General features: G+C 38.8%; 1 protein-coding gene across 1 annotated transcript in view; it reads right to left on the bottom strand.

The window, feature by feature from the left end:
- Positions 1-278: 278 nt before the first annotated feature.
- The window catches only part of TBX18 (T-box transcription factor 18), a 23,692-nt gene continuing 9,405 nt past the window's right edge, over positions 279-14,565 (bottom strand). Inside the window, exons 3-6 of the mRNA XM_018078331.1 lie at positions 14,209-14,376; positions 12,927-12,991; positions 9,171-9,265; positions 279-6,607 (exon numbers count right to left, since the gene is read on the bottom strand). Coding sequence (XP_017933820.1) covers positions 5,883-6,607; positions 9,171-9,265; positions 12,927-12,991; positions 14,209-14,376 — 1,053 coding nt within the window. The 3' untranslated portion in view covers positions 279-5,882. The remainder of the gene's footprint in view (positions 6,608-9,170; positions 9,266-12,926; positions 12,992-14,208; positions 14,377-14,565) is intronic.

Here is a 14,565-nt window from a genome sequence, read left to right as displayed (position 1 = left end):
GTAGGATTTACTAGAACAACATAAACGGCATTCGCTTGCACGTCTTTGTGTGACACTGACAACGTCCTGCCTGAGTACGGGGCAGGTAATCTGTAGCGCACGCTGCGTCAGCAAGGCATTTATCATACACCAACAGCAATGACATATCAAAGGGTCTTTGCAGATGTCTCTGGAAGCATTAGTGCCCCTATTGCACTTCAAAGAACACAAAGACTATCCAGGAACATTTCCCTGAATTGGGATCCATTTTTCTGGTTTTCTGGTTTCTGCCATCTTGCATTTAAATATGGCATCTGGTTTTCTTCTTACTGAGAACCATATACTGAGTATAGTAACCAGGAAAGGGTGGGGAGGTGTTTTTCCTTTGGGTTAGTGAAAAATATTGCCTGAGGAATGGAAACACTGCTTTGATTGTGATACAGCCTCTATTTTTATTACTTTTCTCTGTAAAATACAATAAAAACATTGTGGGAAATATATAGTCAATTATCTGCAGTGGAAAGGAATATACTGGGGATGGAGCACCAAATTCCACCCTTGTCTTGTCTTTCATTTTGAGACAGACTATGGCTCAAAAACTGCAGAAACACAAAGTTAAAAACAAACTATGAGCATGTGAAACACAAGAAGCCAGTCATCCATCTGAAAAGCACCATAAAGGGACAGAAAAATGCACAAGAGAGTTATGACTACAACTGCTGCATGGGTAAAGCACTCCGGAACAGAAAGAGGGATGGCTTAGAGTCTGAAAATGTGGTATCCATAAAGCTCAAGTCAGGGGTACCATTACCACTGGCCACAGTTGAGTCCAGGTTTCCTTCAATGTGCTCTAAATTTATTCTTGGCTCTATATTATAGCATCCAAATAAAATCCAGTGGTGTGCAAATGAACATAAGCGTGCAGCATAGTCAAAGTGGCTGCAGTACTGACAAAGGCCAAGTCTGTGCTGGGCCTACACTTAACATTCACTACCATAGACCAGCTTTTGGGTAGCACAGGTATTTTCACATCATGCTTTATCCTTCCTGACCAGTCTTTGACGTCAGGTCTTATTTTAGGCTATAGCCCCCTAACATGGGTAATTACCCTTGTGAGAGGTGCACTGAATTATGTTTGGATAGAACTATACATTGTGGGTGCCATCACAGCACCTGTGACATTCCAAAAGTGTATGGTGGGACTGCAGGGTCTATTTGGGCTATCTGCACTTCTCCTGCCATTCCCAGCTGCAAACCTGGAGCACTGGTGCTTGTCTTGAAACCTGGCTGTTACTGCCAACATTTAGAAAGGCCACAATGGAAAATTGTGGAAATTCATCCAGCTCATGGAGGTTTAATGCTCATTCTGGTGGAGTGGAACATGTTGGATATTAACTATTTAGGGTAATAAACCTCTGAAGGTGACAGATAAAATTCAGGAAAGTGTTTCTATTTGCCCACAGTATACTTAGTCTTCCTGATAGCAGTGCTGATCTGATTTACTGAGGCTTCTTAAAAACATTTACTTTATGGAGTCCAAATTCTAAAATTTGCTGGAACTGCTCTGTCTGGGCATTGGGCACCAAACTATCTGAGATAGTTTTATGGTCAATTCAACATTACTTTGCAAGAATAAGTGGTGACTGCATAGGACTTATGCTTTTTTGGGTTACAAACACCTTTTCAGAGCTTGAAGATAACAACACTGACTAAAAGCAAAGTTTAATTCTCTAGAAATGTTATTTTCTAATGAAGTAAGGCATCACCTCTTAAAAGTGTGTGTCATCTTGGCATGCCAGTGTTTTGAATTAACTGGGTAGCTGAGCAATATGGTGGAACATAAGGCAGAACAAGAACTTTCCTGTATTTTTGCATATATTAAATTGACATATCAACAACTTTGTGTTAAGTACAAGGTGAAATATTGAATCTGAGGTTCATACTAATGAAGAGCTCAACTGACAAGTTAATATATTTTGTCACCTGAAGTGCAAAGTCAGCTCACAAAAACCATTAACTCATTAGGTAATTAGATAAACTGCAAACTTTTTAAACATACCTAGGTACAGATTGACTAGGTATATTATCTTTACAGGTAAAATACATCCATAGAATCTGTGAGCTACTTCTGATGATGATTTATATTTCTTCTGCTGAACTGCTCACAGTACAGGCTTACTACTATTAAAGATAACAACATCCATGATTTTCAGCTTTCTCCTGATGTCCATTGCTGCAGCAGAAATGAGCCCTCTCAGAATCTGACTGTGCTATTCAAAAAAAAAAAAAGGTTCTTCTCTTATTAAAAACAGAAGCTTTCATTCTCTCTGGAGGCCTGATATTTATGATCAAGCATTTCATGCCTACTTCTCTTGCCCTAATTCTGGTCATTTGCAACAATGCTGGTGTTAAGTGACTATGAAACCAGAGTCTCTGAAGTAATCAGATTTTCAGGCCCTCTGCCCTATGTCACAGAGAATCATTTATTGCAGTGCAATAGGAAATAAGGCCACTATGCATAACAGTATTTCTTGACGAAGAAATGTTGCTCATTGCTGAGTAACAGTACAGTCGGATGATTATAGGTTGCAAATTGTCAAATCAATAGATTTCTGCATTTAGAACTAGCAGAACAGAGAGCAAATGACCAAAGAAACAGCAGAGAGAGAAAACAGGCAGAGTACCAAGCTTCTGCTCAAGTCGCATGGAAGTGCCAATTTCCCAGACCCAGTTGATAGGGAGCAGCTGAATTGGTCTTAGCAGATGGGATGCCATGGGCTACAAGGAAGCAACCAAGTTCCATCACTGGCTAAAGAGCCCAGCAAGCAGCTCAGTCCCGTTTTCCCATGTAAAACCCTCAGAGCTCTGCTATCAGCCTCAGGATCTCCTTGTACACAACATCTGTTGGGATCTTTGCGTACAAATAATAGAGAGATTCAATGGCAGATGGTTAAACTGAACCATGTAAGAATTGTGGACTAGCTGCAGCTTGTTGTATTAAGCCTCTGAAACCCAGAGCTTACCTCAGAGTCACTTCCTTTGTTCTTGGAGAAGTTGTAGAGAAAAAAAAGGCCCAAGCCTCTCAGTTTTCCAAATGTAGTAAAAAGTGTTTGAATACACACTTTAATATATTTTCTGTGGCATTTTTGTAAAATACAGATATATAATTATAGATATAATGCATATATAGCATTTACTGTATTGATAAAAAGCTAGTCTTTTCACAATGACACACCAGTATTTACAATATGATTCAAATTTTAAGGAACAAACGAAACAATATTGTGTGGTTATATGATAAAAGTAATTTGAGGAAAAATAAGAGACCAGTTCTAAAAAATTCCCAGATGATAAAGTCATGTCAGGAGCACCTCCATGAACATCCATGCACAACCCTTTTTTTCTCCTCATAAGAACATGCATGATTTAGCTCTTCCACATTTCTACCTAGTCAAAGCCCTTAAGATAACATGGGTAATTACCCTTTTTCAAGTACAGATTAATTGTACCATCTTTGCCATTTAAAGATTTGTCCAACTACAAAATTTCAAAGTTTTGGCTGGAGCAAGAATTACTATACACAAGTTACTTGTTAATTTAAACCAATAAAGCTATGACAATTTACATAACTGAAAACTTGCCCATCTTGTACACATCTTAGAACCATTTCAAAAATCATTAGTGTGAGTTTGAATAGCATTTTCAGCATTGCAGGTCTTTTCTTTAAGATCTGCCTCAAGGACACTGCAATGCCAAAACCAGCATCAGACCTGAAGTACACAAATGCTCTTTCTTATCCTTGTATATGAACACTTCCTAGTCATTCATCTGTAACGTACTGTCCACAGCACAGAAGATGTAAAGATGATCTTCATCTTCAATATACTGTCACCCTTTTCTACGAGGCATGAAGTGCTATTATCACATTTTACAGAAGAAAAAAAGTCTGATATAGAGAGACTGAGTGAACTGCTCAAGGTCACTTAGGAAGTTTGAAACAGCAAAGAAGCAAACCCACATCTCCTCAATTGCATCCTCTTGTCTTTCTAACTTTGAATGAGAACTTTATATGTATCTTCTTTAACAGAAACAAATATGCAAGCAATAAAAATTAAGCATTCTGCAGGCACAGGCTTCAAGATAGTTGTGGTTTCTCTTCTATTCCCACATAATAAGAGGAGATAGCAAGAGGGCTGTTTCTGCCTGCATTATCTCCATCCCATTAATGAAATGCAAGCTGAAATGAGTCCTTCTTGAAGTGGGAGTGGTTAAGTGCACTATTTGCTAGAAAAGACATAGGAACACTTGAGAAACATGAAAATTCACTTTCACAAAAAAAATCTAAAAACTTGAAAGGCCTTAATCTTCTTCAATGCTTACTGGGGAAATATTTTCATCTATATTTGTACCCACCTTATAACGCCTTTGTATCACCTGCACAATATAAATGAGGCTTAGCATACCGTTGAAGATGACCTGTCCTCTCAAGCATTAAAATTAGTTCTACAACCTCTGTGGTTAAGCTCTGACAGAAGGGTAGCTGAGAGGCAGCTTTTGCAGAAGGACTGATACACACCTGTGCTGTGCAGGTGCAGATTTCACCATGACAAGTGTTTCCCTGTGTCCTTGTCACTCTGGAGAAGTGTGGTCAGCAGCAGATTGTGATCTATGTTCTTACAAGTGCCATTTAAAAACCAGAGGTGGGAATGAAGGAAGCCTCTCCAATTCCAGGACAAACACTGACAGAAATAAAGCAACAGGAAGTCAGCTATGACAATGTTCTGCTTCCAGAAATTCTTGTGGGCAAACTGGGTCATCTGCCTAACTGATACAGGTGATGTATTTTTGAGACACTGAGATACTTTTGCCCTTACTAAAAAACAAACAAACAAACAAAAAAAACCCAAAAAACACCAAACCAAATCCAAAACACAACAAACACGCAAACAAAACAGGTAAAACCAATAATGGAATTTCTCATTCTGCTCACTTTTTTTTTTCTAAATCGAACCTGCATTTTCCTTTAAAAAAAGTAAAAATACAGAAACAAAGATACTTTAGAATATCCTACTGTCCAGTAAATGTCTTATAGGCAATATTTATGGAGGAAAAAATGCATCAAGCCCTTCCTTTGACAAAAACTAAGCAACCTGAACTTCATTCCGTACTAAGGAATGCTGCTTCTAGTGTTGTTGGTTTAAATTATTTCTATCACCACAATTTGAATACACATTATTAGTCTTCAAATATCTAACCATAAATCTAAACTAATGCTGAAAAAAAAAATCCTAGTGAGAATGCTGTGCTGTTGATAAGCTAAAAACAATGTATCATAAGAAGGCAAACTAATCTTTCAATTTACTTTGTAAATAATCCATTAGCTAAACTTCTATTTTAGGCTAGATGCTTCATGCTCAACACTTACAAGTCCAAATATCCTTTGTATCCCTTATAACAGAGAAGAAACTTGTAAAATGCCTTTGGTGCATCAGCTTATCATTGTATGAATGTTTTAAAGAAACTCACTAGTGCTATAGGAAATGGGCAAGTGGGCTTGTTTGTGTTGTTTAATACTCCAAGTGTCATTTCGTTCTTTAAAGGCGCTGGAACAGAGGAGGGGGAAAGGGGAGGAAGTCTTGCTTAATTTGTTGCATATGTCCCAATGTGTTATACAACTAAGTGTATTATACCAGAAAACTAAAGCAGTCTGCAACAGAGCAAATTCTGTGTAACTCAAAATAGGAAAATAATCTGGCCACAAGCAAGTCAAAATTTCAGTAAAACTTCCTCTCATATTATATATATATATATGCACTTTACAAGCTACATCGAGTGTCCCTTCATATTCCAAAAGAAATACATTGTAGACACCAAACATACTGTACTTTTTCTTAAAGGCTTCATCAAACCATATGTGCAGACACTTGAGAAGACGAGAGTGTCAAGCTTCCTAGGGTCCTAGAGTCAAAGAAATTTTGCTGCCCCCCACTGCTAAGTAAGTGCACTCCTTCCACAGGGGGCAACATCTGCCGATCCGTCATGGTTCCACTTGGCGAGGACCCCAAGAAACTTCCTTGGGAAGAAACGATTTTCTCAGGACTGGCAGCCAGTTTAGGAGATGTGGAAAAGTTATATCCATAGAGCGCACAGGGACTGTGCAGTCTAAACGTGTTGTAGGAGCCTTGGTGGGTTTGATTAGTGGTAAAGGCATTGCTGGATGGGGATGGCATGATGTACTGGAGCTGTGGAGACATCCCTGAAATCTGCATAGATAAGCCAGTCTGTGGGCAGCTGAATGCATCCCCATCATTGCCACTCATAGACATATTCACAGTTGTGCTACTCGACACACCGACATAGGAGGGAGTCCTCGGGGGTGCAAACGTCTCACTGGTTTGGTTTGTGAGCCTGTTGTAGGTTTCAGCCAAGGAAGTGCTGTATCTGTTCAGGGTCAAGCCTGAGCGGGCACAAGCTGTGTAGTCAGCTGGAGCAAGGGTACACAGCTGGCTAGTGTTGGGATTGAGGTGGAAGGCTGGAGATGAGCAAGGGGAACCCGGTAAAAGGTGAGGGTGGGTAGATGGCACTCCACTGCCAGATCCCTGGAGTAAAGTAGAGGAACCTGCATTTCCTGGAAGAGAATGTTACAGCGTAAGAAGCGCGTCGGGGAAGTTCACTTCCTAGGTGACAGATCAAGACCTTTGGCTTTTATAATAACCCTTGACATGAAACACAACTCAAACTAATTAAAAAAATCTTTTACGGATATGTGCAGGAGGGTGTGTGAGTAAACCACATGCATATTTCTAAACAAACAACTTGACCAAGAAAGAGAACTGAAGTTACATTTTTACAACCGTCACTCAATATTTAGAGCTCCTGCCCAAAAGATTAACTGCTCCTTATATGACACTGGAAGGAAATTGCATGGCAGTTAAGATGTAGCCAAGTGAGTACCACATCACAGGAAGCCTTCTTCAAAATGATGATTTTTGATGTGTCTGTGTTCTCACTACAGTCTGGAGTGTGTTTCGAGCACTCTGTGCCTGACTGTCACTATCAGAGCACCAGCTGAGGAACCAGCTGCTTAGCTCAGATGATAGAGGCTCCCATAGTTAACAGCTTCAGGAAAGCTACTAACTTCAGAACAAAAAAATTCCAACTTCAAACCAAAAAAATCTGAGAACGAAACTTCAGAACAACTTCTGAAAGAGTGTAGGCTGAATACTGCACACACCTGCTTCACTTCTTGAACAGGTAGGATTGCAGCAAACTGTTTGCAAATTGTCTATTTACTGATATAAGAACTTTTTAAATTACAAATACCAATGCTGAATGTTCCTGAAAACACACTGCTACAGGTGAGACCTTTTCTCAGGACTGAAAGTTTCCCAGTTGCAAGAAACACTTCCTTTCTTAAAGAGATTGTATCTCAGTGAAAACTGACTGTAGAAAAATTAATTTGGGCCTTTCACAGTCTCCCAGGCAGAAGACTTAACATGGCAGACTCTCCCATTTGTGAATCATATTAACAATCAAACGGCTGGATGCTGCAAAGAGATACATGTTGTCAATAAGTTAACAGATTATCATGATAGGTGAGCTAGTAAAAAGAAACATACATAATTACTGAACAATGCCTGCTGCTTTTTGCTCTGTTAACAGGACACCACAAGATCAAAGCATCATTAGACACTGCCACATTCCATAAATCCTAGCATAAGACATATTTTTTCTTCCAATCTACGCCAATGCCTCTGCTACCTGATGACAGGCACTTTCAGCATTAATAAGCCAGGCAAATTTCTAATGGGGTCTTTCAGAAAGTCTCTAAACCACCTAAGGTATAGATGACTAAAGACTTTGCAAGGATCCCAGTTTCTATCCTCAGAATATCAACAGTAACTTCAACAAGCTCCTTAACCCCAGGCAACAGCAGAACAGGAAGCGAGAAGTTCATGGCAGCAGTTCCCCTGCTCTCAAACAATGCTCCTACATACAAACAGGGCAATAAAGCTGGTCTGTCTCCTAAATGGATTAACTGCATAGTGAGCTGCCTTTCAGTCTTACAGTCTGACAAGGCATTTCAGGTTTGATGCTAACTTCTCGTTACAGGCCTTTTTTATGAGAGTGTCCCTCACCCCTGTGCTCCACTCAAAACTCTGCCAACACTCAGCCAATGTATCTGTGACTTGGCACAAAACCTCCTTTTGAGTTGCCCACATCAAGCACTGATGCTCAGGATTTCTCAAAGGAATGAGCTAAGAAGTTGATAAAAGTTATTTCTCTGACTTTCTGTATTTTCTGGATTTTTGCTTTTAAGATGTTTAACAACTTTGCAATACATTATCAAGAAAGCAGACTGGATGTTTGTAAATTTGGCAGCAGGAAATGCGAAGAAACAGGAGCAATATGTCTGATTTTGTTGGGAAAAAGATGAGAAGTTTAATATTTGCACTGGGGTTCTCTGGAAATAAAAGAATTCAGAAAAGAGTACAAAGATTCCACTCTCTATCCAAAAAGGTCATTTAAAGGCTATTTATTTCATTCATGGCACTACCTGTATGATGGGGAAAGAGGAAACCAAGAGGTTTCCAACCAGGACTGAAAAGCAAGAAAAAACAAAACAGAGAGATCCATTTTTTCACGCTCTAGAATGCCCATAAAGTTTGTTGACACATTTACTGAAAAATTTTTAGGTCTTAAAGAATCAAGAAGGCATTCCAAGAAGAAACCCAGTTAAGCTTGCCACTATTTACTCACTACTTAAGAGGACATTTATTCTCTCATTCCCTTTTTTTTTTTCTCTTAAAAACACAAGAAATTCCTGCATTGGAGTTTGGATGTGTACAATAGATGTCATCTATAAGTGATCTCTACCTTTTGTATGTAGCCAGTGCATAGCTCTAAGGAATAGGCTATTCGATCCTTAAACTGAATAATTTAAACCCTTAAACTGGAATTCTCCTCCACATGTGATCTGATTTATCTTTACAATCTAACATTTTTATTGCCACAGTGATTGAATTAGCATCACCTTCTCAGCTTAGAATAACTGATGAGAGGTGATAGCCTGCACTGGGGTTAGTTGGTTGTTTTTTCTCTACAAGAGACACAGACTTTCCTAAAGTATGATGGCCAAAGCTTTATCTTCATGCATTTTTCTTTTGAAAGAACACAAAGACAGCCATTACCTTGTTTGGGTATCCCAGGTATATCTTCAAATGTAAGCGTCCTCAGTGAAGGTCTCCAGAAGGCATAGGACTCTACCAGAGCTTCCAGTCCCATTCTATTTAGAACAAAAGAACCAAGGCGGCATGAAAGCAAGCTGTATTTTGTCACATATCTCTGGATACTCTACCTCAGAAACACATAAAAACTAGTAACATTTCAGGATAATTTTGAAGTTGATTTTGCTTTGTAGAAAAGAGCCTTATATCCTACCCATGAGATCACTGAGATCTGCTACACTGGGCTTGCAGCAGACAGAGTCTTCCAACTCCATAAGTCTGGCTCTCTATTTCAATATTTTGGGCCTCTTGAGAGGGCTATTTGAGTGGGGAGCCTTGGCTAAATGTTAAAATGTTTTCCTAGTATGATATTTCCTTAAGAGATCATTCCTCTGCCTCTAACTGCCAGAGGGATGTTCTATTTCTGCCTAGAACAAAGGTGATCCACTGACAACTTCTATTAAAATAGGATTCCCGTTCATTACTGATGAGCTAGAAAATTACACTTAGAACATGAGCAAGGCATGGGTGTACAGCTCTTTTGCCACTAAAATGTATAAAGCAGTGTTGTGTCTCAGTTATTACGTGCTGAGCAAAATGCCCTTACAAACCAAAAATCTTCAGCGATTTTCTTTCAACAATGTAATGAGAAAATTGAAATAACTGGGTAGATAGTGCTGGCAGACACTATTTATAAGAATCTCTGTTTCTGAAGGTAAAGGCCCATTTGTTTTCTGACAATTATTTATGAATAATGCACCTCAGAAGCATAAATACTCAGAGGTATAATTTTGCTGTTATTTTTGGCTGCTGGGCCTCAGAGGCCTGTTAAATGTCAACATCGGGCACACACCAAAAACAAGTGCTTGCCTTTGAGCAGTAGCACTCTGTAAACTCGAATTATGCAAATAGCCCAATTTGAAGCAACCAACAGGTTCTGATACTGCTCCTTCCCCACTGCATTTCCAGCAGGAACACAAATGTGTGTCAGGAAACATTTATAAAGTATTTATTAGCTGAACCCGGACTAAAAAGATAGCCTTAATTTTCTGCAGTAACGGTGAATTTTCAATTCTAGTTAAAGTGGAGATAAAAGCCACCTCCTGGAGGAGTGTAGCCAAGGCGATAATTTATACAAGATGCCTTCGAACAATTTCCACTTTTTATCACCACCCTAATTTGCGCTATCAAATGGCCGAGTTTATTTAACAAAACAGTTATGTTTTTCCTGAAGTATTTAAAGGGAGAAATTCTGGTCCTTTCCTGAGTAAAAGTTTTTATAGGGTCAAACTTAAGGCCCAACTGAAGAATGAAACTATTCTCAGCACATAAATTCTGTTGCACTTTGCAAATGCACGGGGAATGCTTTTAAAAGGTGAAGCTACTGATTTCTGTAAAATAGGCTGTGGGACTAAATGGGAATGACCTGAAAGGGAATATTTTTAATTAAACATGCAATTTAATTATTGCATGCAGCAGTGCAGAGTAAGATAGCTGCAATAATTAAAGCAATATTGAAAGCTGGATATAATTTTACCACAGAATTTTTTTAACCTTTTGTTGCCGTCTGAAATACCCTAATGATAAACACACCAGCTACAACAATGAAGATAACAAAACCTGAACATTTAATTTCAATATGTATTAATCATTAGTTGAGTAAACCAATAGACATTTTCCTTGACAATTAAAAATCTGAGCTGCATTCTCAAACACTCCTATTCGGTACCACAGAGACTATCAAAGAAAACAGCAATACTGACTCCAGTAAACCAATGCCAATTTGCAATGGACAAGAGTTTGCAGTCACTTCTGTAACGACTGTGTTTGTACAATAAAAGCATTCAGATCTCATCTAAAGGCTGCTCCAAAACATTTTACAGAGGCTTGCCCTTCTATCAGGACTGGCCTTCTTAATCCCTTTCCATAAAATATAACTGTCTTTCAATTAAAATATCCTGCTTTTTTTTTAATGCCTGAACCAAACTATTCCTAGTAGTCAAACCTAAAAAACCTCTCTGGATATCCCCAGTCCTACAACTGGATCTGTGTGGTTGCAGATACCGAACTCTTACAGCACTTACATTGTCCTCAGGTAATACCAGAGCTGTCCTGCTTCATTAAAACCTCTTCAAAACTGGTTTCTGAACAATTCTTTCCATTCTATTTTAAAGGGAATCCTCTCTTGTTTTATATAACATTATGGAAGAAATTCTAAATCCACTTAAACTCATCTAATTCAGAGGATCAGGATTTCACACTTATTAGGAGGTTCCTTAGTACTTACTTCATAGTTCTGCAAAAAGCATACCAAAAACACTGCCCACGGAGAGCTTTCAAACAGGGCACGTATTGCAACTCTTTTCTTCCCCAAGTACACACAGCATGTTTTGCTTCTTCAGTCAATGCATTTATCTGGAAGTTACTGTTTGCTTAATTTCTAACTAGAAGGCTACAAAGGAGGGCAAAATTCTATTTATGTCAGTGCCTGGGGCACCAATTCCAGGCCCCAGAACAAAACATGGCTAATTGTTTCTCGATAGAAGACAAAATCTCAGAGATACTGAAAAGATACTTACAGTGAATTCCTGTAAATCTTTACAACTACCCTAGTCCTTCTGTAAGTATTCATCTTCTAAAAACTACTCGTTTGCTGTCCACTCTCAATTTTTATATAACTCAGGTGGAAGCAAAAAACAGTCTTTAATGCTGTAGCCTCTGCTAACAGAGAAGCTCAATAAAAGTAACTATCGAAAAGAAACTCTCTGATCATTCCTGCCAGCACACAGTCTGCTCCTTTCTCTGCAGGGCTAGGGCATAAATATAGCAGCTGCAGACACCAAATGCAATGTGGTCACTGGAACTGATGTACAATATACACCATAATGAAACACTGCCTTTTTTAGCTGAAACGGTTTAACATACAATTCATAGCAGGCTTAAGTAGTTTGCATTAAACAGTCTTTGGATAAAATACCTCATCAGCACTGGCAGCCCGGACTAGACCCAAGCCTGCACTTTGCACTACTCAGATTTCCCTTTGCTATTTTCAAAGATTCACAGATCGGGAGAGAACAAGCAATTAATCAGTCCATCCACAACAGAAGAAATGGAAACCATCCTTATTTCAAAGTCTTTTATAGCCTACTAGGAAAGGCATTCACCTAGGAAGTGGATTTAAAACTCCTTAGACTAAAAAGACATTTGAACACAGGTCTCCCACCTCCTGTGCAAGTGTACTAAACATAAGGTTACTGCACAAACCAACTTAGTTTCTAAGAGAAAACAACAAGCCATTCGTCCATACTAAATGCCACTTACATGCAAGAGAACCTGGGCTTATAGTTTGACAATGGTATTTGCAATTTGTGTCTCCAGCCAGGAGAAAGAGGAGATTTCAAGAGCAGCCTGAAATCACAGACCCGAGCATGCATTAATTCCATTTGCAGCCTTCATGGTATGTCACTGCTTACACTGAAAGGAAACTTGAGTACATGCGTCAAGCCGAGTGCCAGCCTGTTTTTGACCTAGATGGTCAGAGGAGCAGGAATGAGAGCTCACCACAGAGAACATTGCTGGGAAATCTAAGTGCTCCCTCCAGGAGTCTGAGTTCTCAAATTAGTTTGTCTGTAGATACACATATTCACCTTGAACAGCCTTCACAAAGTGATTCTGTGAGCCTGTGAGCAGTAACAAGCCCACGTCCTTCCCAACACCTACCTGTTACGACCCGAATCTCTAAACCCTTTGGCGAATGGATTCCTATCAATCTTCAGACGAGTTATCTGTGAATATGATTAGAGAAATTATTACCTGTAAATTCAGCTGAATAGCACATAAAATGACTCTTCTGAAAGAATTAAGCTGACAGTAGAAACATCTTCACATTTGCATGGTTTAAGATGGTTGTCCTGAAACATAGCAAAATAAGGTCCAATTTTCTGATCACTACTTTTGCAGATCCCCAGAGAAACTAACACGTATTTAATGCTGCCAAGTGGCAGGTTGGAACTATTGAGCAAAATCTTCCGGTAAATGTCATTCTTCACCCAAGAGAGTATACTGCCTAACTGCAATAAAATTTAAACTAAATTTTATTTCTGTACGGGTCAAGAAGAAAATATGAAAAAACAGATTATCTCTAGGTTACTATCCTCCACAAAAAAAACCCAAAACCAAAACCAACACCACCACCACCCCACACCCAAACAAACAAAAACATCCCAGTAAAACACTCCCTACTCCAAATACTTGTAATTTACTTGAAAAAAATCAGAAAGGCACCAAATAATTATATTTCAGTAATTACACAGTTCTCCTACTCTTCCATTTGTAAAGATATCAATGCATATATAATTTCAAAAAATACAGCTGCAGTAACTTACATGGAATTAATAAAATGTCACAACACTAACTATGATGTCACTATGTATGCTAAGACTTAAACAGGTGGTAATAAGAGCCAAACATTGGAGTGATGCAACCTGCAGTTTACTTTGGACCCAGATAAATTGCCATTAATAATATAAACTGAATGCAGTTAATGAAAATGACTGCAACTTTCTTTAGACCTCTGTTAAGGACCTGGGAGTTTTGAAAGCACTGGAGTCAGGAATAAAAATGCTTTAAAAGTTCTATCCAGACATGTATCTACACTTAAAGGTACAGAAACCCCTTTAAAAATTACATTGCTCTTTGCCTTGTTCTTCAATGCTGTATTTATAATCAAGACACCATTAGACATGATAATTAGACTGTGTGATCTCCATAATAACAATGATTTTTTACATACAGCATCTAGCCCATGTGGCCTCAAGTCTCAGCTATAGCCTCCAGGCGCTGCTGCAATACTACCAGTGAAAGCTGCTTGCAGCACAAAAAATGTTTACACAACTTTATTTTAATAAGTAGTATAATGAAAGTATCTGCTTTTCTCCTATCTCTTATGTCCCTGGTCTGCTCTGAAAAGCCTGTAAAGTGCCAAGCAGATAGCCCAAATTACCTGTTGATTTTGGTATGCTGTGACAGTAGTGAAAACTGTCTCTGGAAAGGAGAAGGCTTTCACCCCTTCTCCTGAAGGGATAGGCTTGACAGGGGACAGATCATCACCACAATCTTTTCGGATGACATGGACACGAGGCTGATATTTATGCATAGAGTGAAGGATAATCTATGCAGTCGTGAAAGGAAAAAGATAACATTTATTAGAAAGGACGCCCTGCTGTTACAAGACTAATAGCTTTTTGGAACAGATTAATGGTACGTGTTTACCATGCCACTTACTGGAAATGAAATGTTTTCTTTAACCTCTGAAGGTTCTTATTACAGTAGTCTAATCCCTGTGCATTTATGTTATTGC

The sequence above is a fragment of the Manacus vitellinus genome, unplaced genomic scaffold (assembly GCF_001715985.3).
Source record: "Manacus vitellinus isolate BGI_N305 unplaced genomic scaffold, ASM171598v3 scaffold_4_pilon, whole genome shotgun sequence".
Classification (NCBI taxonomy): domain Eukaryota; kingdom Metazoa; phylum Chordata; class Aves; order Passeriformes; family Pipridae; genus Manacus; species Manacus vitellinus.
This window is presented reverse-complemented; position numbering and strand designations above follow the sequence as displayed.